The following is a 26903-nucleotide window of genomic DNA, read 5'->3' as shown; positions in this document are numbered from 1 at the left end:
TCAAAAAACATTAAAGAAAAGAAGCAATTTACGTTTCTAGATAAAATCAGGATGTTGCTTACTACTTATGGGATTGGTATATAAACTATGACCAGCTGGAAGATTTTCCAGCAGCAATATTTCTATTTAAGTCCTATTTAGAGAGAACTAAAATGTTACAAGATGGTGTTACCTACACCAAAAGAGTTACAATATATTCTGAAGTAGATGTTAAAAAAATAAACTGGCCATGCTCAAACCTAGAAAAGAATCCCAAGCAGCACATCTGGCATTAGCTTAGAAATGCATTCCAAAATGCATTACGACAGCATAATATTTTACAGTTACAAGCTTATTATAATGAATGCATTAAAATCACAACAGCCCCAAATAACATAATTAGTGATGCTACAGTAAAAAATTATACCAAAATTAATTCTTTGTTTTATATTGTTTTAATTTTATCAAATTTGAAATATATCTAAAAACCTTCTCAGTTATGCCAAGAAACGGTAAAAATTTGGTTGTGCTAGATCACGTAGCTTTTTTTAATCCCAAACAAACAAAAACCCTCTTCCTCTTTATATAATACCAAGAATTTTTTTACTTTTACAGTAAACCTTTTGTAACGTATAATACATACCTGTCCAATGGAATGACTGATGCTCGTTGTACATTTTCAAATATACTGGAGTAATTATTATCTGAAGGTACAAATGCTTTGCCCCAACCTAATACTCTTGAAAGATCATTACCAGTTCCAAGAGGTATTATACCAATAACTGCTTTTGTCTGTAAAATAAAATAGGAAAACTTCTGAATAAAAAAATTAAGCGGTAATAAATTCAGCTGTCAAATTTTTTGTCTAATAATAAAAAAATGGAAAACAGATTAAGTTTTTGTTAGGCACAAAGAATATTAAAAACAAACTGGTACACCAATTTTTCTTGGAATTCAAAGTGGTGTTGGTTATCATTCTGACTTCTACATCAACTTGTCTTGGTTCAATTCCTGGTCTGGCATTACTTATGCTACATTTCACGTCTCATTTTTCTCATAACATGCAAAAACATGTCTAAGGTTATAAAAAAACTAATTAATAATTAACGACTACACTAAGGAATACTAGCTATTATTTAAATTACCAAAAAAGTGATATAATTTTGATTTCTTTCAATCAGTGTTTTTTTCATGTGTAAAGCTTAATATAAGCTGTAGCAGTTTCTTTTAGTAAGCCTTTAAGCTCATTTCTAAATTTTTCAAATTTTACGTACATTTCCTTAATATATTATAAATTTATATTATATTAAATGTTAAATTTCTATAATTAGAAAAACAATTGATTTGATATCACTCCTAAACTGAAAAGTTATAAGGTAAGATGCTGAGTAGGAATAATGAACGAGAACCAAACAAGTAAGACTACAATGGGTAAATAATAATGGTCGAATAGAAAAAAAAGAATCTGTTTCATAGGAAAATGGATCACTATCCATTAGAAAGCTATGAAAAGTATGGCTAGGCTAGATGAAAGAATATGTATAAAAGAGCTGATGATATTCTAAGAATACTGTTAGAGTTATAAAATGAAAGAACCAAATAAAAATAATTTTTGAAGACCTTTGCTGACTTGCAATATAATTAGGTAGAAAAAAATTGAAAATAACAATGAATACAAAGGTAAAAATAAACTTTTTCCAAAGATAAATAAACATGCACAACAAACAATTTTATTTGAAACAACAATTATAAAACTCATTGATAATATTTGCTATAATTCACAATCATAATTAACAATAATTCGCAGTCATTTCTATTCTACATCACAATCCAGTAAGAACTGCTTTGATAGAGCATATTTTCTCTATTCAGCCAACAAATGCTCAACAATATAATTTTTTTTTTGTTGCAATGATGAAAAAGTGGCTAACCCTTATCACAAATTGAAGACAAGATCTGTCAAATGAAAGCCTTCAAAAAAACCAATACACCAATCAATCAGTAAGCTTTATTACTGATAAAGTTAGGATATTCTTAAAATATATTCTATATATCAAACTAATAGCTATACAAATAATTAGATATAATTCTGTACTAGTTACCTGAACTTTCATTTTATACACCATATTTAAAACCCATGCAACAGTTCCATCACCACCAGCTACTAAGAATGTTATCTTAACATCTGATCCGATAAGAGTACACCACTCCAAAGCCACCTCTGGAGTAAATATGCTGAGATCAATGACTTGTATAGGATTCAAAACACGACGGAACATTGATAACACAAGTCCAGCATCATTGTTACCAGAATTACGATTTGCTGAAATCATACTTAAATTGGAAATAATTTTATCCACTGATCAACATTCAGAAAAAAATTAGTGTTTATAAATAAATTTAATAAAGAATAATACAAATATTCCAAACAATTGTCTTTCACTGAAACTTACTACCTTCAATAAATTAAACATAAAAACTATTATGTGTTACCTTTCAGCATTAAAAGTGGAATGAATATAAGACTGAGAAGTTCTTGGCTGGATTCAATTCCCAATGATGGACCGCGGTCGCTCACTGAGAAACATATAACTGAATCACACTCCACTATGGTTCCATACTTTAAAAATTTTACAAACTGATATAGTGATATTGCAATATCATATACGTTCAAAAATAGGGGCACTTTTTTCATTAGAAAAATACACACGTGCAGATCTAATAACTGAAAATCTCAACCCAGTAATTCTGACCCACATTCTAATGAATAGCTGAATTTTGAAGCAAGTGCTCTAGTGTAAATATCAAGATGACACGTAATCATAAAACTATCTGCATAAGTGAACAAATGATGTGTTTCTTAACATAGTTTACAATTCTATTTACTATAGCAAGTAGTATAACATTAAGACTATAGCCCCAAGGTACTCCAGTTTCTAATTTTAATGTAACTGTAATTTTTACATTTAATTAAAACATGAAAGAAAACTTCTATTATCTAAACAGAATTTTTTTTTTTCTTTATAATAGAATTTATTATTCTAAATAAATATGACCACAGTACATGACCACCTAATTTCTTCAATGTGTTGAAGGAATGACCACCTTCTCAAGCTGAAGAAAACAACTATCAAGGTATCAGCACAAAACAAAAGCACTTTTTGCTGTATGAAATTCTTTGTCATAATTAGGTAATCAGTGGCATACCAATCTCATCAAAATCCACACTGCTCTGTTGCGATGAGTTCTAAATACCATACCAATCCGCAGTTCACCTTTCTCTTCATTGGCTTGGAAAAAAATAAGAATTGTTGAATAGTAACTGGCTTGAGTTGTTTTTATCAGGCTTTGATACAATGATCATTATGGCCTTACCCCAAGATGTACAAAAAAAAAACACATTGTTGAAAAATTTTTATAATAGGTATTTTGGATGCAAAATCTAAAAGATGGGCTTTTTAAATAAACTAATATATTCTTCTCCGCGTACAACATTACACCAATGTACATTATTTATCTTAACTCTTGTAAATATTCAGAGGACTTTCTCAAATGAAAGGGTACTTTACATTGCACAGCAGGACTTGGTGGGAGAAATACACGAGAAATAGTTTGCTTAAATATCAGCCTACATGACCTGAAGACATTCATGTAATTACAATATAAAGCTAAGGAAAGAAAAAACAATAGATATTATAATGTATACAAAAGATAATCTAATGCATCAGCCTAAAAAATAACACAAAAAGAAAATTTTACATCTCGATCATCAAAAGACAAAGTTAGAAATAGAACACAAGATTTTCATAAATTGAAATAAATCAAAGTAGAAAGATAAGCATCTTAATTGGTAGCTTCCTACAAAAAAATACACCTTAATTTCCTCTAAATGGAAGTAGGAGTATTTGCAAACAGATTTAACACAATTATTTAAGTAAGAATTTAGATTATCACAATTTTATGGCCGACTGCTTTGCATTAAGGAAAATTTTAACATTCATGTCTACGATTAAACTTTTATAGATACCTCTGATTTATAAGCGTTTTTTACAATTACTCCACAAAAAGGAACTGATCCACATTTAGATTTCCCTGATACATTTACCAACAATATCAAACATGAACTATCACAATATAAGTGAACTCGCATGAATTTCTGTCAAACACTTTTTCACAATATTCCAGGTCTTAAGATTTGAAATACTTTTCCCCAATCTGAATTCTTAATCATCCATCATCCTGACAGTCTACAAACTCTATACTGACAAATGGTTACAGACTACTGAAGACTCGTTAATACCACAGGACAGCAAAAGGGAGTCTTATCCCCAACATCAAAACATGGCAGACAAGAATCTGAGCCCAAAAATCATAAAAGCTCCTATTAACTAGTGAACAAAATGAAAGCAGTGGATATCAGAACTTGTTGACAGCAAAAAATTACATAAGTACAATGAGAATGAAATAAATGAATGTATGGATGACAGTGTGTCAGACAAATAAAAAAGCTTGGCTACATAAAGAAGTCACTTGCTGTAATCATAATAGCCTTTACTATAACACTGTACTCCTTCAACAGTTGTATGTTTTGAATGTGTAATTATTTTTAGTAATAAATAAAAAAAATATGGACAGATGAAATTGGGGTTTTTTTTAGTATATTATTCTTTCATTTCTGAGTAAGAAATTTTAAATTATGTTTATTGTACATTTATTTAATTTATTTATAAATATTTATTTTGCAGTAGTTTTCAAAAGCAATTTTAAATGTTATTGCTATATAGCAATTATTGAAAAAATAATCTGTAACTTACAATGATTCAAGTTTGTAAACAATGATTATCATACTAAATATAGTTATAAAAACCAATAACTAATTTATTTACTTATAGATAGTTGATTATTCGGTCACATATTACAAATTATATTTAATCAAAAGATTTCATACAAAGAAAGAATTACCTACCTTAAAATAATTGCATCAAGAACTTCAGATAGCTTTTGATTTTAAAGGTAGTGAAACTACTTATAAAATCAATTATCAATTATCTTCAGAATTAGATCAGGTTTTAAGTAGCAAAACTAAAAAAACACAGGAAGTATTTAATTGAAAAAAACTGGTGTTTAAAGAGAATTTAATATTTAAAGGCAATTATTATCTACAGAATAATAATATTCCAATTGTTTAATTGGACAAATGGACAGTTTAGCATCTAGTTAGATGACACAATCATGGTCCTATGATAGTTAGCGATAGACATTAACTGCCAATTAATAAAGGTGAATATTTAATAATAATACAGGCCAAAAGGAGAAATGCAATTCATCCCAAAGGCAATATTAACTTGGAAAGCTAGTGAATATCATCATGACACAGACATAAATAATCTTATGAAAGTGGAATCTGAAAAATTAATTTTCAACCATCCTCATCACTGGCAGTTGTTGATAATGCTCTATATAACAATTCACAAGTCAATAACGTTCTGAATTCTTACACCAGGAAAAAAGCAAAGTCTCAATGGCTGGAAAAGAATCAGCCATTACTTCATCGATGCTAAAACCACAGTTTTAGGAATTAAGTTGTACAAAAGTATAAAAAGACAGTATCACTTTGATGAACTTTTATAAAAAAAATGGACATCAGGATCTTCAAATTTTGTTTCACCATCCTGATTTGAATCCAAACAAGATTATGGCTGGCTGTGAAAACAAACACAGCTTGTAAAACAAACAATTTTTAATATGATGTTCATTTGTGTGATGCTTTAATGCATATCCAGCTTCGGGAAGCAGGGGGAAAAATATGATATTCATAAATAAACTAAAGTACTACAGAAATGGGGATTCTGGCACAACCATGACATTTGACCCTGACCTTACCTCAAAAAAATTTACGTCATCAAACAAAAATTATTGCACATGCTTGCTGCCTTTGCAGTGACCTTGTTTACCAGTTTGAAAGTTATCTAGTGATAACTCAATTGCGTCATTCTTGCTTGTTATTTGAAAATAATCTGAATGTTAATGAAAGCAGTTACATACGAGGTGCGACAATAAAGTAATGAGACTGATTTTTCTTTGCAAGATGTGGAAACCCTGAAGCTTGCGTAGGCACACCATCTTTGACCTTGGTCTATAAGCTACTTCTAGTCCAAGCGGCACATTGATGCAACTGCTCAGTCGTGAGTTGTGCTTAATAAATGAACACGTGTTTGTGTCTCTCGTCACAGAAATGAAACTGCAAAATATTGCGCAACGGTATGCCAGTTCTTTTTGCGTTAAATTGGGTGAAAACGCGACAACTTATGGTAAGCTTCAGAAGGCTTTTGGAGAGGAGGTTATGTTAACAGCTCAATTTTTTCGGTGACATAAAATTTTTGGTGAAGGCAGAAGAATGTTGAAGATGAAGACCGCAGTGGACGACAATCAACCTCACGGACAGATGTCAACTTGACCAGGGTGCGTAAAATCGTACGATCTGATCGAAGATTATCCGTGAAAATGATTGCAGAAGAACTCAACATCAATCGAAAAACGTTTCGTCTAATACTAACTGAAGATCTTGGTATGGAAAAGATTTGTGCAAAAATGGTCCCCAAAAATCTTATACAACAACAGCGAGAAACACGGAAAAAGGTGGCAGCCGATCTGTTAGAGCAAACGCAAATCAATCCAGATTTGTTGAGCCGTGTTATCACTGGTGATGAAGGCTGGTTCTTTCAATACGATCCAGAGACAAAACGCCAAAGTTCGCAATGGTGCTCAAAGGGATCACCCAGACCAAAAAAAGCTCGCGTGTCAAAGTCAAAAGTGAAATGCATGCTTGTGTGCTTCTTCGATTCCAAGGGAATTGTTCATAAAGAGTGGGTGCCTCCTGGACAAACAGTTAACCAATATTTCTACAAAGAAATTTTAGAAAGACTTCGTAAACGAGTTCTTCGTGTCCGTGCCAACATTGCTGATAATTGGATTCTGCATCACGATAATGCGCCATCCCATACTGCTCTTTTAGTACAGCAATTTTTAACCTCAAAACAAATTTCAGTACTAACACAGCCACCTTATTCACCAGATATCGCTCCGTGCGACTTTTTTCTATTTCCAAGAGTCAAAATGGCGGTCAAGGGACACCATTTGCAAACAACACAAGATGTCCAAAAAGCTGTAACGAGGGTCTTGGAGGATATTACAGAAGATGAGTTCCAGAAATGTTACCATCAATGGCAGAAGCGCTGGAATAAGTGTGTGCAAGCAGATGGGAACTACTTTGAAGGAGACAACACTAAACATGACTAAAACGGTAAGCAACATTTTTTTCACATCAATCTCATTACTTTATTGTCGCACCTCGTATAAATACCGCGAAAATTTTCAACGGATTTATATTACGTTATAGCCTGTTACAGCGATTGTGTCGTGCATTATTGTCGATTTAAATTTACGTAATTTATCGTCATCATTTAAATAGGTGAGTGAAACAAATTTTACATATGTAAATTATGTTACAGTTTAATTACGCACTCAAATAATAATTTAATATCATATTTTGTGTTAAGCACTTTATATATGTAAATTATTTTTCCAGCTAGTATTAGTTTATTTTTATTTTCCAGTTAATTTACATTATAATTAATATGATCTCTCGAATAAAATAACGATTTTTCATAATTGGTGTATTAAGTGTATTGTAATAGATATGTTTATTTAATGTGTATTCGAGCTGTTACTAATGAAATTGATAAAATAATTTTTGTTAGTTTGTGTTTTGCAAGTTTAAAATAATTTATTTCATAAATTCATATAAAAGCACAACAGCATTATTAATAAGGTAAATATTTGCTTTAAAAAAAAATAAACGTTTTGAAATATTAACGCTACTTAAATGAAACAAAATATATTAGTAGAAAATATATAGTAACTATTAATGGTTCATTCGATCATATAAAGTATTATATTCGAATGTGTTATTTGATTATACGAATAAAATATTATTTTTATATTAGTAGTTACAATACTATCGATAGTTAAAACTGAATCGAATAAATAGTATATTCAATTCTAGGATAATTAATATTAAATACTGATATGATCTCTGGAATAAAATAACAACTTTTCTTAATTGGTGTATTAAGTGTATAGTAATTGATATGATTATTTAATGTGTTCTCCAGCAGTTACTAGTGAAACTGATAAAATAATTTTTGTTTGTTTCAGTGTTATATAAGTTCAAAACTCTAACACTGGCTTTTTGGTTAGGAGTATTCTTATATATACGTCATCATTTTAAAAAAAAACGTTAAGTCTAAAATTTATATGTTATTACCATAAATTTTAACTGATATTCTCAGTAGAGTTCAATGCAAATAATGTGTCACAGATGTCTCAAGAAATGTTCCCTATTAGCAGCGAGCAATTGGAAGAAGTTGCAAACCAGGTGTTAGAAGATGATGAGGTGGAGAGGACACCTTGTTCAGCTGAACGGAGATTATTACCCCAACGGTTGTAGTTCGCCGTTGCCAGCGATGAGGCGAATGAAGTCGAACATAAAAGGTTGTTAAATGATGAAAACGACGTCATAGTGGAGGCTGCTGCTAATGCAGAAACCGTCGCTTATGCGAGGCTGCCGCTAATATAGAGGAATCAAATTCATCAATAACAGCATTTACCGCATTAAATTCCGAAAGAAAAATATTATTCATATATATATATATATAATCGAATCAAAATATATTTAACAGTTACATAGAGAAACTAATGATACTTCTTCACGTTTCAGTGTCGTAACGAGCAGGATGCACATTTTGCAGTAGAACGGTGTCTTAACACTAAGATAAGGTATAAGGTAAGATATTGCGGTGTAGTGATGTTATCAGTGAAAGATTCGATAATAAAAACGTATTGGTTTTAGCCATAATGTAAAAAATAGTTCCATTTACATAAATTTTTAATAGAGGCTTTGCAATTTCAAAAGCTGAAGGAAAACAATAAGAAATTAGTTTTCCTATTAAGGTTTTTATAACCAAAGTTGATGAGCATGAAGCTATTTGCTAATTCTGCAAAACAGATTTAATCCAATTTACTACGGTTCCACACGGACATCCAGTCTGTGTTAATTGTAAATTTAAATATTATAGAAACTTACCTACCGAATGCGGTCTATGTTAAACTTTAATTTTAGTTTTAAATAAATGTTTTTAGTTTTATTATAAATTGATACATAGCTTTATTTGTTTCCCTTTTTCAGTCAAACGAAACAATTATCGAAGGATTATATACTAACAATATAACACAAACAATATTTACTAACAATATAACACAAACAGTACGTTAAATACGATGAATATGCACATGAGCAGGAGTCATATCGGTTACAAGATGTTGAAATACGTTCATTAAATGAAGATGAAATAAAAGAGAAAAGCATGTAAAATTTGATTTATTGAATTAATCAGTCATTTACACACCACGCGTACATTGCGTATGCGACCCAAGTAATAATCGTTTAATGGGTAAAGAAAAAAAGATCTTTTTGTACGAATTCAGTCCAACTAATGCTTGAAACGAGAGGTGAAAACGTATGTTAATTTATTGAGGTAAATCTTTTTCTTTATCCTTTAATTTTTATTTCTAATATTTTTGTTTCTGTTTAAGATCGATGTCGCAGCAGAACAAAGAAATTCTTAAGAGCTACTGCGAGAGACTGAACACTTTTAAAAAAGAATTAAAGCATTAGAATTTGATTTATGACTATCGGTTTTAAACCTAAAGACGTTTCTTATAAAAACGAACGCAGAGTGCTGCTAAATATATTAACAGCCGCCCGAAAAAACTGAAAGCGTGTACACGCTTTCAGTAAGTTTAATGTAGGTGATACCGTAAGGATAAGTATGAATAAAACGATATTTGCGAAAAGGGTATCTCCCAAATTGGATGATGTATCTGCAAGGTGAAAATGACAGCCCATAACGTACGTTCTTAAAGATGGGAAAGGGGAAGAGTAAAGGGAAGTTTTTATACAAAAGAACTTAGTAAAGCCAAGTACGGTAACGTTTACTTGGTGGAAAAAGTATTAAAAAAGCGGTATTAAATTACTTGTCCGTTGGTTGAGGTTTGATAAGAAAGAAGATTCGTAGATAGAAAAGGATCATATAAAATAAATTACGCCGTTCAAGTGTTTAGTAACAGATGGACGGCGAAGAACAAGATCGGAAGTTGACAGTAGTTAATTTATACTGATTAATAGGCGATGTAATAGATTTCAATTCGAAGAAAAGCCCTCTTCTTCCGGACAATATCAGATGTTTGGTTGTAGGTCCTTCGAATTCTTGTAAGACTATGCGGTCTTTAACCTTTTGTTTGATCCTAGCGGTTTGGTTTAATAATACATAGGTCTTCTCTAAATCGCTCTACCAGCATGAGTATTTATTTCTTAAAGGTTCACTGACGGATGTCAAAGGGATAGGTTACTGTCTATTTAGCGATAACGGTGTTATGGTAACACTGAAAGAGAGCTGAATTCCATATGACGATGTAATTTGCGAAAAAAACGAAATATTTTACGACACAATAACATCGATGTTTTATATGAGTCAGACATACCGCAAAATACTTAGGATTATTTCATGATAATGCTAATTTTCTTATAGGTTTTCGCCACTAAAGAAACCTAAGGCATATATACCATGATCATGTAACGCCTGATATGACGTTTGAAAGGTTTAAAGAAATATGTAAAGAGGCTTGGAACCAGACAAAAAATGGGGTTTTAGTGATCGATAAAAAAGCAATATCGATAAAGGTCGATACAGATTTAATTTCGACACTTTCATCAAAAAGCCTGTCAACAGCCTGACCAAGAGCCGGGAAAAGCCTGACACAAGTGTGTCCGCCGAAATGTTGAGGGAAAAAGAGGAACGGGATTACCGCGAATTCGAAGAGGTATGATATGGACTATGTTCGATCAGCTGATCGAAGAAGAAAAGATGAGACATAGTAAACGGTCTTCAGCAAACGATAGATCGCAGAGCACGCTTTCTTTCGACGAGACGGATTGAGAAAGTAAACGGCCGTTACAGAATTACACCGGAAGATGGACACGTCTAGCTCGCTTCCTTTTGGACTGGTTCAATCGTGACCCGGTCGACGACGAGATGAGCGACGTAAGTAATCAGCAAAACTCTGAAGTTTATTTCTTATGCGACTAGTCGTCGGGCTGAAAAGGCTGAAGAGATCGAACTTTTTATTCGCGAGCAAACAAGGGACGAACGCAAAGTCTTACAAATCCCAACTCACCATAGAGCAGATGCTAAATACGTCCGAAGGAAAGATGAAAGAGAGCATGTCTCTCAAGACATGCTCTCAAGCGGGAGTACTTGCTCGGCACCATCAGACTTCGAAAACAACATGGAAAACGTTTACGGCGTTCACTTTGATGGGAACGTACTGAAAATTGGTGATGTAATAATCGATTTTGATCGGTAAAATATCTTCATAAGAAGTGACGTAATCTGCGAGTCGAGGTTTGTTCGAACTGCTCTTCAAGAAGCGTCTCATATCGTATACGAAAGACAATTTAGAAAATAAAAAAGTCCTGATCGCGACAAACGCACACAGGAGAAAAAATTCCGCTTTGGAACGGGTGAAGACCAATCCAAGATTCAAATATGTGAAGATAATAAGCAACCTCCAGGCACCTCTAAAAAACGATGGAGAAGGTCTCATACCCTACGCGATGATATTGAACGAGGACCGTAAAGTCGAATACGTTTATTTCGATGATCCTAACGAAATCTACGAGGTTAAAACTGTTGACTGCATCGAAGAATTCGGGTAATACGGCTCATGATAACGAAATCATATCGAAAATTGAACTGAAAGGGCGAAAATCGATAAAAGGAGAAAGCGAAATGTAGGTAAATCATTTGAGAACATGGCGTTGAACAGGTTAGGTCAGACAGAATTCAGCTCGAGGAGTCCGTTTGGGATCACTGATGAAGGTGACATCGACGTCCGCGAAAAAAGAATTTTTAGTCTACCGAGTGCGGAAAATTATGATGACGCTGTCAACATGGATGACTGCACGTACTTTATCGAGCAGAACGCCGAAGATCGTGGTTTTTCAGCGTGTCAGAAACAGAACAATTTTAAAAACTAACTTCAAAGAAGCTCCCGCTAAAAACGCAGCCCATTCGAACGATCTGATAACGAGATATGCGTGATTTCTTATCCAGCAAAAATTCGACGAAGTCATCGCCAGAGTCGGAAGTATGATCGGGAAAGAAATGGAAATTCCTTTCGCAGGTAAAAATACAAACGACCCCTCCGTTCGACAGCAGTTAGATGAAACCGTCTCGATTAAAAAGTGAGATCGGAAAAAAATCTAATATAAAAATGGACGAATCATCCAAAGAATTTTATTCGAGTATAAAATGAGGAACGCGAATAAAAAGTTTACTAGTACGAAAGGAGGTAGCTTGATAGAATCGGTTGTAAGTCTTCCGAGTAAAGCATTAAACGTCGCAGGAACCGTATTGAATCGGGCGATAGACGTGCTCCCTGTCGAAGCTCACATACCAGGCTACCAGTACTGAGGTCCTGGGACCAAACTAAAAAAAGATTACGAAGTGGCCACTCGATAAAGCCTATAAAGCACACGATATATCATACAGCATCTGCGGAGAGCGCAGGCCGAGTTAGCAGAAAGAGTCTGGATGAAGGTGACCGCACCCGATTCTAGCTATACGGAGAAGGCCGCCGCATGGGCGGTAACAAACACTATGAAAGTGAAAAGCAAATTCGGCAGAAAACTGAAGAAAAAAGAGGCGCGGAAAAGAACCACAATGAAAAAAGGAAAGGCGTTTACCTCGAGCCGTATCGTTCAAAGCGGATGCGGTTTAAGAAAACGCCGGGCGGCAGATCGAAGACCAAATTACCGCCGTCGACAAGGCGGGGGAAGGCGCTAGAATTACTGCGCAAGCTCCCCGATAAAGTTAACGTAAAGAATAAAACGATAAAGTTAAAACTACGAGGATGTACGAGATCGCGGATCTTAGGGTAAAACTGAAACACGCGATGAGCGATTGCGAGGACGATGAGAAGAAAGAGAACGAAGATCCGAACGTGACCGATGATAAAGAACGAAAGCAATAAAACTATTCCTCCGAGATGCTTACATAATATCACAGTTGACCCTAGACTATGCATTCACGGCTTTTCTACTCTGAATTAGTAAATTTTACAAAACCCTATTCCATCCACTCTTAGGATGTGACGAGGTGGCCCTGCCGGCAAACATGTGGCACTTATCTCACAGACTGGTTAATGTTTCATCTATATACGCGTTAAGCATAACCTGCGACATCTTCCGGGGTTCTACGTTGGTGGAGAAGGTCATATAATTCATGAATTCTTTCCTAAAGTCGGACAGGGATATAAGATAATCGAAGTACCGCGCAGTGTCACCTACCTACCAGTCAACACAAAGTCGATAAGGAATACAACCGTGCGCGTGTGCAGCCAAGAATCGAACCTGATAAATTTCGGAGACGAAGAGTGACCGTAAGGCTACATTTGAGGCGAAGTAACGATGGGGCTGATTTTTATCAATGATGCCGAATATAAGTCATTTCCCCTAGCTCCTCCGTCAAACAGTCGGTCTACGAAGCTTAAACGATTAATACGGGAGAACGTGCGTTTTCTAAAATCTCTAGGTTTCATGGTTTTACAACGATGAGCGGACAGATAATAAATGTAGACTCTGCCACCTCAATGTTCGATGAAACTATTATGGTTAAAGAATACCATACCCATTATCCATACGCGGCTACGAATTTTAGTAACAGCGATGAGATAAGAATTCCCGTTCAGCAACAAGATGTGTACAAGCTTCCGTGCGAATATTATTTGCACATCTACGGGACGTATAGCGATGTCAACGGAGCAGTAAATCAGACACTAAGTTCTGCAATAATTTTGGTGCGTTTCTTTTTGATGAAATCCAATATGAGATAGCGGTATGAGAAGTCGACAAAGTGAGAAACGTGGGCATAACTTCTACTATTAAAAATGCTCTTTTGCTCAGGAATTTGGAAAAAGACGACATTTTCACGGCGGGTTGGTCATCATCCGGCGTAGACGATATCTTTCCGTTCGGTGGCGGTTATATCAGCAGGGAATCCGGAAAGTTTAGAATCATACTACCGCTAAAGTTGCTCTTAGGATTCTTCAAGGACTATAACAGAATATTGCTGAATGTAAAATAGGAACTCATCCTGCTTCGAGCTTTTACCGATAATACCGCGGTGGTGGTTCCGGCCGGAAAGACATTCGTTTTGAAGACCACGAAAATCGTATGGAAAATACCATACGTGAATGTATCAGATGAAGGCGGTTATCGCTTCTCACACTCGTCAACAAAATTTTGAAAACCGATCGATAAGTACTATAAAATTGCCATTTGAAAAAACGTCAGTCAGTTTTTTTGTTATATTTCCCTGACACAATCAACCTTTACAAACGTTTTTAGAAACTCTATATTTAAATGCTAAACGGAAGTTTGTAACCTTTCCAAAATATGCAACCATCTGTTTGTATTCCTCTGGAAAATCGCTTTCTTCCCACATCATATCCTTTAACAATGTTTCAGCACATTATACCACGCAATACTTTCGAGAGAAGCACCATCATACTCTCAGAAATCATCAATGGATAGAAGGTAATTGTTAAAAATACTTTATTAATTTTTAATTTTATAATCATTATTAATTTCTAATTACTCTAAACAAATATTTGAATAAACATTTATCAAATAAAATAAACAAAAATATAAAAACGTTAACATTCACACTTATTTTAATTTTAAAATGTTCACTAATTTTAAAATACTTATCTATTTTAAAAATAACTGATTTAACTCTAATAGGGTATGGATGTCGGCAAGGAACAGTATGAATTTTATCTATAGCGATGCATTTTATTCATTTTAATTGCTTCAATTAAGTGTTTTTTAGATTTGAATATTTTCATAGATTTATAAATTACAACAGTACTATCAAGTAAATTTTTTTATAATAATCAAAAGTTATTTCAGGTTTAACTATGTTTTAATTTTTTTGAAGCTGTTTTAAATATACACAGTTTAGCTCTCAACCCTACAAATTCTCAAATAGGAAATTCGCAACTCATCTTTAAATTTCCCAATTACTTTTTACTTTTAAATGAAAAGCATGGGTGAGCTTTAGGATAATCAGATGTATCGAAATGGTCGATGAATGAACTTTCTTCATGTCGTCAAGGTACATCAAGTACCTAGTCCTAATAAAAATCATTTGTTTTCAATTCATAAAGAAATCTGTACCCATATACAACAGATATTTAACCCATATCTTTCTCGCATCATACTGTAATGGAACTCATACATCAGGGTCTTGCTCAGTTCCCGTACAGAAAGACCTACATATATTGGTATAACGGAAAAAATCGTTTACTTCGAACTCTGAACAGCACATGTTTCATCATACACAATCCTACTTTGAAAACAGGGCTTGTTGATAAGTTTCATAAGTCTTTTATGGAAGAAACCAACTCAAGATTTAATCACTTTCTGACATTCTCCATACATTTACCAAATACAGCATTATTCATAAGTTTGAACAAATCTTTTTCAAATTCATTTGTTGCTGATCAGCGATTAGCCGTGTTAAGCTCGATATAACTTTTCAACCATGGAGACTGCACAAATTGTAGCATTTTATGAACTATGGTCACTCCTAATCATCCTAGTCATTTCTAATGATAAACCTGTTTTAAAACAGAAAAATGAAAAACATATTTTGATCTGTTTCTTAATGAAGGTATAAGTTTAGGGTATTTAGAGATCGAAGGGATCTCGTTCACAAGTAAAAATGGAAAATTACAGTGTAATTCATACGGATAAACAGGATACTCAATATCAACTTCGAGTATGTACCCGATCATACAATCATCCCTTATTGACATTATATTTTCTAATATTGAATTTTGTATTTTGCTGTCTACCCATTGTATATTCTTATAAGGTAAACATTACTTAAGGCCCACCCATAAAGGTTGTTGTCGTCAAGGTACATCAAGTACCTAGATGGATGGTTAGGATCATAATCAACAATATAAGGATTGTTAGCTTTCAAATGTTTGTTAATGCAAACCGAAATACTGCTGTGAATACCTTTTTTTAGAAAAATGTAAATATCATAATTTGTAACAAATTCTAGTTGGATTCTCATTTTGTACAGCATCGCATCAAAAGAGAATCCTGGAAGGGTAAAATAATGTGTGCAATCCAGCCCATACTCCCTCAAACAAAGAGATCTGAAATTGTCAAAAAGTCAGATATAACACATCGCATTTAAGGTATAAATCGCTATGTTTACCCAAACTATTTATTTTGAAATGAGTTCATACTAATTTTGCGTGATCATAGTCTTCATCGGTTACATCCATTCCTGTGAGGCTGCTGTAAAACGTTTCATTCAGGGGAAGAGAGGTCTCTTCTAATGTTTTCCATGAGGTAGTGTACTCGTATGTATATACGCCGTTTCAAGCTAAAGAGAAATCTGATTGGTTAAAAAACTTTCTGGTATGGTAGAATTTATTGATGGGAAAAGTTTTTACTAAATAATCTAAACTGGAAGCCATAAATTAGAATGTATCTATAAACCGTATTGAAATCCGGTCACTGATTCTCTTTGAAAATGAAATATACTTTTCTGGGGAGTGCAGTCAGTAATCCTTTTCTCATCATAACCTAATTCTCTTACAATAAAATGAAAATCATAGTTAGAACTATTATGAATAAATACGGGGATGAACGACCTATTTGACCTTGACCAAGTTACACTTGGAACGTAGTGCTGCATGATAATGACCAGTGATATGACAATGGTCTAACTGGTCATATCTGTGAAGTGAATCTAACGTCACACATCTGATATCTTATAACCGATTCAAAGCCAAGTCTATCTTGATCGGTGAACTACATAACTTTTTCTTGTTTGAGAACATCATCAACCCAAACGGTAACATCATGAGGAGTTCCATGAAGGAATGGGCAGCTTCCTTTCCTCTATAAAGGATAGGAGCTGAAGAAATCACATTTCGAACGAACTCTGGCGTAGAAGTATAGACAACGAAATAGACACAATAGCTCATATAAATGAGTCTCTCTGTGGAAACTGTGTATGAATTTTTAGGGTTGGGACACCATGTTGCGACAAGTTTAAGGATACATTCAAAATCTGCATAACATACTACAGGAAGTGGAAACATGATGGTAATTTTTAAATTTGAGCACAGGTTGAGATCCGTCTTCTTTAGAAACAGGAAGTACAACTTTTGCAGGAAGCTTACTGTTGCATCTTTCCAGACGATCAATCATATTTTCGGCAGTCTGTTGTTTTTGCAAAAAGTAAAATATCTTTTACAAATTTTCATCATGTTCTTGTTTTTAGTTAGCTGGGATCAAATCATTCTTTCAAAATCTGAGATGAAACAATAATGTTGATGGTTACCATCAACCAATAACAGAAGATAAAAATGATCCTTTTCAGAAGAACACATTTGATAGGGATAATTTTTTCATTCTCATCTGTCGAAAAAACATTTACAGAAACGTAACTTGTTTTTTCAAATTTGTATACATCAGTTAAATGTGATGAGAAATTTAGGGAGTTGAAGTTAAATTTATATTTAATAAAGCATCGTACCGCCTCTCTATACAATCACAATTAGGACCCTGCAAATACTTACAAAAGATCGCCCATTAAAATTTTTACATTGATGTAATTTTTTTACATTGATGACAGCATGCCTATCTCAAATGGATTTGGGAAGCGAAAAACAAGATCCTCTAAAAGGTCGATAACAATTTAATCGAACTAAGATCCCATCGATACTCAGTGCATCCGCTTTGCCGTCCTTCAAAATTAGCCTCTTCTTGAAGTAATATTTCGATCACATCTTGTAATGAACTTTCAATATCGTTTTCCTTAACAATTTCAAAATTCCTTGTTTTAAACTCTATAACTCTATATTCACTCACTTGCGGTTTTTCATACGATAGCTTGATTAAAATATTATACATAATAGTACCGTAACGCGCTAACTATTCAGTCAATAACAAACCCATATCTTGTCTCACCGTTGGTTGCTAAAAGCAAAAGGTACCTCTTTTTCTTGAAGATGAGTTCATAAAGGTCCATAATTCATCAACCTTCTCTCTTTTGAACTGTTTATAATTTGCCTAGTCAATAAGTCTAGATACATCTAGAATATCACTGTATGTTAACATTTTAGATAAGCTATCCATTATTTCTAATTGGTTATTGACCATAGAAAGTGGAAGCATTATTTTTGTTTTTAATGTATTTGTAAGTGTTTTAATTATTTCAAACATGAGTTTAATAGTCACGCTACTATTGACCCCTCTGAACTGTCTCTTCCCATAGCAGCAGACATTAGTCCAAAAGTGCAATATAATAATGTTACATCTATCAAACCAACATCTGCGGCTATAATATCCTCTAACTATAATGTTGATTAGTTACGTTCAAAGGACCTGGTTGTGTATCAACATTAAGGACAAGAGACCTTCTGTTTAAAGAACCTGGTTGAGGTTCCTCCAAACTGTCATCATCAAAATCATTAAAAATTTCCAATTTCCATTCTCTCACAGCTCTTGAGGGACCCGGTTAGATAGTATTTATCTCAACCACCTCCTCTTCTGATGTTAATAACTGTCTTCCAGCATGAGACATCTGCAGGAAAAACAACTCTTTTAAAATTATATTCAATATTATTTTTAATATACCGGTATCTAGAATGAATGAGACCTCATTGATGAGAAGATTCAATTCTGATTCTGAAGTTACTAAAATTCTGGCTATCACACATAGCAAGCTCCTGCCAAGTCACTGTATGAAATATTATCATACCTATCTGCACAAATTCAATTAGTAACAGTTTTATGAATAAAATTGGAAATTAAATGAAAACTACATTTATTACTGATATTTTTTGTTGAATTACATCTATATAAAATGGGGAAGACAAACTGATGGGGACATACTAAGTACACTTTCCATTTCAACCATTCCATAACTTTCATTTCATAATCTATCACCTGCTTATTACTATAATTATCATCAGTTAACCTTATTAATTCATTTATTGTAAAATACTCATATGCTTCATAATATTTTGAACTTATTAACAAACAAGCACAGGCTAACAGTTGTAAATTATTATTTTCAGTTTTCATTTTATACAAACATTCCTTTAATGTATTATTGCTGTAGTAGCTACACTATAATATGAATTTTTACACAAGCAAACTTGCATCATCCATTCCTTTAAAACTGAAAGCACAACTGAATTGATATGTGAATTAATAATATTACTTTGTTGTCAGACTGCTGTATGTTGTGAAGCAATAAGGGAAGAAAACACTCTACTACTCCTTAAATTACATTCGACCACTGCAACAAACTCATCTGCAAATGGTTCTAAACAATACAATCCCATAATATAGTCTGTAACAAAAAATAAGACATCTTTCACATTCACATCATACTTCAATCTCATTCCAAATTTAAATTAAAATAAAATGTTTTACTTACAATTAAATTCAGAAAATAGTTACAAGTGAATGAAAAATGGTATGTTGGGGCTGAGAGATGATGATGATGATAACACTGAAACCAATCAATTCATTTTTTCCATTAAAATAGTATTTTATTTCAAATTTATTAGTAGTATCTTATTTAATAAATATAATTAAAATTCTTTTATCATATTCAAAGTATTTAATATTAATTATCCTAGAATTTAATATATTATTTCATTCAGTTTTAACTATTGATAGTAGTCTAACTACTAATATAAAAATAATATTTTATATTCAAATAACACATTTGAATATAATACTTTATATTATCAAAATAACCACTAATAATCACTAAATATTTTCTAATAATATATTTTGTTTTACTTAAGTAGTATTAATATTTCAAAATGTTTTTTTTTAAAACAAATATTTACCTTATTAATAAAGCTGTTGTGCTTTTATATGAATTTATGAAATAAATTATTTTAAACTTGCAAAACACTGAAACAAACAAAAATTATTTTATCAGTTTCACTAGTAACTGCTGGAGAACGTGTTAAATAAGCATATCAATCAATTACTTTACACTTAATACATCAATTATGAACAACTGTTATTTTATTCCAAAGATCATACTAATTATAATGTAAATTAACTGGAAAATAAAAATAATTAAACTAAAATAATTTACATATTTGAAGCATGTAACACAAAATATTACATTAAATCTATTATTTGAGTGCGTAATTAAACTTTAAAATAATTTACATATTTAAAATTTCTTTCACTCACCTATTTAAATGATGATGATAAATGGTGTAAATTTAAATCGACAATAATGCATGTCACAAATCACTAATATAAATCCGTTGAAAATTTTTGCAGTATTTATATGTAACGACTATAATTAACATTCAGATAATTTCCAAATGACAAATAAACAAGTATGACACAAATGAGTTATCACCAGATAACTTTCAAACTAGTAAACAAGGTCACTGCAAAGGCAGCAAGCACATGCACATATTTTTTTTTTGATAATTTTTTTATGTCAAGGCCAGGATCAAAGGTCAATGATATTTTTGCCAGAATCCCTATTTCTATACTACTAACTTAAAATTATAAAAATAGAGAACTTTGTGAAGAATGGATGCATAGAGTACAGAGTAAATTTAAGTAAGATTTTTGGTTATTAAACATTTAAAAAAAAATTTGTAGAGCTACATTTAAAGTAAAATGATGTAAAATAAGTCATTTTTTTAATTTTTAGTTTCTGGTAATTAAAATCAAGTTTTTTAAATTATTAATTAAGGAAGGCTTAATAATGAGACATGTATTTTGTTACAAGTATATTGTTACTAGTAAAATAATACTAGGTAGGACTGTTCTTATACTAGTTACGGAGTAGTACAGTAGTTTAGATCGAGTAGAATGACGCTTCTGTTTCATCACAAGATTGTACATTCATCCAGTAACCTGCACATGGGGACAAATTTTTAACTACCTGTCTACAATGGATGTTTTTATACATATAACTGTCTGTGTAATGACCAATTTCTCAGGAAAGATGTAAAAAATGTTAGAAATTTTGGACATAAAACTTATTTGCTCTTCAGAGATGAGTCTCCTGAAGATAAAATTAGTATGTCCTTATCCCTAATTAGTAACTTAAAATACTCTTACCAAGAATAGATGTCTCAAATGTTCCTCTTTACTACAGGGTGGCAAGATAAGTTGACACATTTGGCTTCCCAAGCTTGCTTTTCTTTCCCCTCTAAAATTAGGTCAAACACAGAATCCTTTACAAGTTGTCAAATTTTTTGCAACCTTCCTGCATCATTTAATGTAGGAAATTTGTCCCTAAGTACTTAAAACGCCTGTCCTTCTTGGTTCATAGTTTTGACAAAATTTTTCATTAAACCCAGCTTTATATAAAGGGGTGGAAGAACATATTTTGGGTCCACAAGAGGCTCAGCAATGACATTTTCTTGGTAGAGTTAAAATTTCTTGCAGGGCAGTCTGCTAGAATATAATTTCCTATCTCTACTATCCCAAGTACATAAAAAGCAGCAATATTTACTGTACTCCAGCTGCATTCCTAAACTACAGCAATGACTTTTAGATCACCACAGATTTTCCACTTGCATTCAGTATATTTGATTGAGTAGGAGGACTGCCATGTTTGTATAAGTCTGCTTCGTGTGAACTCAATTCCCCCCCCCCCCCCCCCCGAGGGGAGAAGATCCCGCCTTGTAGCGTGTCAGGTTGCTACACCACCCCTTCCATTCCTTGCCAGCAATGGCTTTAACGGAGGACATCTTCTTGCCCTCAAACTGATCACATTCCATAGTGTTCAGCCCGGCCACACGAGATGCCTCAAGGGTCATCTACATCAGTAATCCGCCACGAGAGATAGTAATTGAGTTCTGCCTTCTGAAGAAGACAGCTGACACCCAACTCTTAACACGTTGTCCTCAGGAACTAAGCTAAAAGCCTACTTGCAGAAGAAAGAAGACCCCGCGCCTGTCACTTTAAGCCCTAAACTACTACTACACCCTAGTGCGTAGATGCATCAAGTATGCCACAACAGCATATCAATGCAAAATTCAGTCACCCGCAACGAGTTTCATGTGAACTGCATGACCAAGAGGAATAGAAGGAAGACAGTTGCCATTGTGAAGTAATACAGCTTTTAAACTAAGCTTGGAGAAGTCTATGAATAGCCTCCAATCAGTTGGATCATGATTCAAATTCAAACATTTCATCAAGCCATTAATAACGCAGCAAACAACAAGATTGTTTTTCTTCTTAAAAAAAAGAAATCAGATGCCTATGACGATGTCTATACTGTGAAACCCTGACATCATGTTGGAGAAGATTCCATTGTTGTAGTTTTGACCCTAGAAGTCTCTTCTCTTTCGACAAATCAAGGTCTCAAATGAGATGACTCAATTCCATTTGACTCAGTCTGTGCAGTTTATCATCTTTTTTTCAAAATCAGACTCACAGGATGTGAAAGGCTTGTTGGGTTCTTCTTCTTCCATACTGTCTTCATTTTCTACTTCAGCTTATAATTTTAGGATGGAGTAAGAACTGGTAAACTATCTGAATGTGGAACAGATCAAATAGCAGATGGAAGATTAGATATTGAACTGTTCCTCTTTTCTTCATTGACAATCCTGCCTAAGGTGAAGTCAAGCAGAAATATCTGTATGGTTTGTAGGCTCCTGCCAAACCACAGACACAGCAAAAGCCATAGATCATTTTTTTTATTTTTCAGCCATTCTCGAAGTATAACTAAACAAGAATTGCAACATATATGTAGAGCCCATTATGTAATACCAGGATAAGTATCCTGGTCCTTTACCTTCACACCAAAATAATGCTGATAGGCAGTGTTCACAAGAGGCGTCAGATTGTGTTTTTGTAACAAAAATGTTACTTCACCACAAATGTAACAAAAATTATCTCTGAATGTGCACATTTTCGTGGCATTTTGATTTAACAAATTTTTCACTTCAAAAGTACTTGAAAACCAGAAATTCTGCACTAATTACAACACACCCAATATGAAACTCACAGTCAAAACAACAGTAATAATGTTTATAATCTACAAACAGCTGGAGAACATTGTGTTTTGTCATTTAATAGGTGTGACAACTCCAAGAACAAAATTGCCCCCAAACTAAAAATGTAGATCGGGTAAAAAATGTCATTGTATCTCCAAAGCAAGAGCTAATTGGTCATTTATATGGTGATTTTTTAATTCAGTAGATGGAAATACATAAGAATAAGCTATTTTTCAGCTTAAAACATTTTTGTTGTTGTGCAGTGTTATAAATAAATATTTTTTTTTTACCTGGCATTTTATATTGTGCATGCGTAATCCATATTTCTTGGAAATATCGGCAGATGTCGCCTAATCTTTGTATACACTTCTGATTCCATAACACATCAGTTATTATTGAGCTACGGCTGATCACAGATGTTTGTCTAATCACAGTGCACTAAAGTCATGCTTCTTTATGCTGAATCAAAAAGTATTATAGTGGCTCAGCAACAACTTTGAGCTCATTTAACACTATGAACTCCATTTAGCATTCTCCATTTATATTGTAAACTTGAGGAAGAAGGCATCATAAAAGAAGAGAAACTACCTTAAAGCAGCTCCCATTTATTCTACAGGAAATATTGAAGTACTTTGAGTTGCCATGCACATAGTCCAGGAAAGTCTACATGGTGAGCTTCACAAGAAATGGGAATATTTTGTCATACAGTACAAAGAATGTTACATAGTGATCTCAAGCTGTTTCCATACAAATTGAATGTCCTGCATAAGTTAATACAACCTAACAAGCAAAAAATATTAGAATTTGCATAATGAAAAAAATTTATATAAATCAAGTAATTACACCAAAAACAGAAAATAAATATTTACTAAGCACTTATATTGTAGTAGCAAATTAATAAATCAAGAGTGTACAAGTAGGCTTTTTGATGGGCAACATGAATATTAGAAAATCAAAGTATACCAAAAGCAGAACAGAAGCAGTAGATCAATCCAGTAATATAAAGGACAATTCTTCCTTTCTGATTGGATATCGATAAACCTTGATAATTAATGCATACAGCGATAAAATCAGGTTAAAAATAATCACAATAAAAAAATGTATTCTTAGTAAAATTAATAACTACTTAAAAATTTTACATCATCCGACTCCAAATGAAAAACTTGAGAATTGTATAGAATAAACATTAATGATAAATGAATCCATAAAATAATTAATGAAATAGGGCAAAAAATACTTACCTAATATAATTATTGGTGACCAGTCTGGCCAAGAGACTTGTTTTATTTGATTTATGCGTAACTGATTTGACACACTTGCACGTCGGCCAAGCAATTCAACACTTTGTGGTGGTATTGTGTAATTACGGAATGATCCAAAATCACAAACCTTCAAGAAAATTTAATTAATAATACATATGTAAATACAAACTGTTCAAGATTTTTGACATATTATGGGCAAAGAACAGACAATTTTTAGCTCATCATAAAAAATTCACATTAGTAATTAAAAAGGAATCACTAATAAATATAAACTAGAGTAGCTAGATCTCTACTTTCTTTTAATTGTATCTACTTCAAGTAGTTTTATCACAATTTTTAGTTATTAAATTGTTAAGATACCAGCTCACATCAGTGATAAATTTAAAAATAAAATCTGAACAAATAATTTAATGAATTTTTTTAAACGGTTATATCTTTATATGTTTGTTTCAAAACCTCTAAAATTTATACTTCAAAAGAGGCAAGACATAAATTTGCAAAAAAATATAAAAGAACTTTTTTTCTATGGTTCATTTGTCTTAACTCAGATATAGATTTTGGTAAACAACCTACTCTTGACTTGTCTTCTAGTTACAACTTCATTTATAATACAGTTTGATACTTCTATATACAGTATTTAAGTGCATATAGGCCACACACATGTATAAGCTGTACCGGGTCTCTGTGATGATAATTTCAGGAAAAAATTATTTTTTCAGAATTTTGTCAAGACTAATACAGACAGCTGTATCGAGAAACTTGAGAACATTGCAAATTCCTAAGACCCACATTGTTCACATAATGGTAATTTTCCACACAGATAAATAAACACTAAAAAGCTTCAACTGCTTGCCAGGTAATGTCACCACACGAGGCAAAGGGAAAGAGGGTGAGAGCATTCCTACCCTTATTATGTATAATTTTTTTTTAGCTGATTGGTCACTCACTAAGGAGTGAAACATGGGCCGCATAAGAGCAAGTTAAATTTATAAATTTAAGTGCATTATGCACAAGAAAATGGAAACCAAGCACCTGGGAGGAAGTTTGATGTGGATGAGAAAAATATGCAAAAACGAATTGGAATGAAAGATGCTTTTGAAAAAACACCTCTAAGTAGACAATATTTTTAACTGGAAGTAGAAACCATCTCTGGAATATATCAAGAAAATATGGGCAGATGGATTTTCTTCGTCTGTGGAAATGTTACAGTTTGAAACGCATCAATTATCAGACAGCACAGAAATTCCTCAGAGTGAATTTAAAGCCAGTTATGGCTGGGGAAGGTGCTTTATGGCAAAGAAATGACCTCATTATTCAGTGGCAGACAACAACGGTGCAGCAACTTTCTGACACCTACCAGACCTGATTTTTATCATGAGTACCAAAAACTCAGTATAAATTACACAAACAGGAACCACATAGCTATTTCTTACAAAACAGAGTATCCTACGCTCTCGAAATATTTCTATACAAAAAAAGATGATGTAAAATATTATACTCTCTATTTACTGCTCACAAGTTATGATAAATTTATATCTACAACCGACCTAAAACAAGTTTTAAGTTGTCATCAGTATAAACAAACAAACAAATGTACATACACATGGATATTCCAATCAATATGCATCATTTAGGGCTCTCACATTGCTTTGTAAAATGAGTGAAAATTCTGGAAACATTTCTGAAGTCTAAGAGTTGTGGTTACAACTCAAGACAGTTAAAAGTACGTGACTTATATAACACAGGTTTTCAAAAGACTACTGCCAACAGATTGAAAGATTTATAGCATTTCCTGACAATATTAAGAACTCAAGTTTCATAAGGACAATCTGAATCTGGCAAGGTAAATGGATTTTTTCTTTGTCATCAAGTGGCCTAGAAAAGTTTCATGTGGTTACATTTGGTGCAATGTAGTTGAACATTTGATGGTCTCACAACACACACCCTGCAACTATGTTGTATGTCGCACCTGTTTGGGTAGATAGGCTAAAATTTAAAACTTATAAGGACATTTTGTTAAGGGCCCAGCCCCTTTAATTGTTAACAGTGACAGTTGGTTACCATACAATATCTAGTGTGGCTATCCTGGTGATTGCTGGAGTATAGCCTATGTTCTTGCACTTGAGCATCAACAACACTATTTCTCAAAGAAGTTAGCTACCCAGGTGGTTATGGACCGCTTGGGTGGTTTCTTGTCCTTCACGCCAAGATAGGCACTTCGTAGTTTTGTTTTGTTTTCATTTGGTTATTTTGTGATGTTCGTTTTATTTCACTGGTAGGGCTATAGTCAAAATTTAAATATCTTATTTCTACTGTTCTGTTTGTTTGAGTAGTTTGTTATTGGTTTTGTTCTGTGTTTATCGCTAGTATGTTGTTACAACGATGAAAATGTAATTCGTGGCATCCTAACACAGGTCATGGTATTAACTGAGAGATGTTATTCAGTCTGTG

The 26903-nt window shown here is 33.1% G+C and overlaps 1 protein-coding gene across 3 annotated transcripts in view; it reads right to left on the bottom strand.

Moving 5' to 3' along the window:
- The window catches only part of Dgkepsilon (diacylglycerol kinase epsilon), a 67162-nt gene that overhangs the window by 32357 nt on the left and 7902 nt on the right, over positions 1-26903 (bottom strand). For all 3 annotated transcript variants that reach the window (XM_075375239.1, XM_075375241.1, XM_075375242.1), the window contains 3 exons: positions 24432-24579; positions 2082-2302; positions 623-771 (listed from right to left, as the gene is read on the bottom strand). In XM_075375239.1, coding sequence (XP_075231354.1) covers positions 623-771; positions 2082-2302; positions 24432-24579 — 518 coding nt within the window. The remainder of the gene's footprint in view (positions 1-622; positions 772-2081; positions 2303-24431; positions 24580-26903) is intronic.

This window comes from Lycorma delicatula, chromosome 9 (assembly GCF_047948215.1).
Source record: "Lycorma delicatula isolate Av1 chromosome 9, ASM4794821v1, whole genome shotgun sequence".
Classification (NCBI taxonomy): domain Eukaryota; kingdom Metazoa; phylum Arthropoda; class Insecta; order Hemiptera; family Fulgoridae; genus Lycorma; species Lycorma delicatula.
Note: the sequence above shows the minus strand (reverse complement) of the source record. Positions and strands in the feature narration are given on the sequence as shown.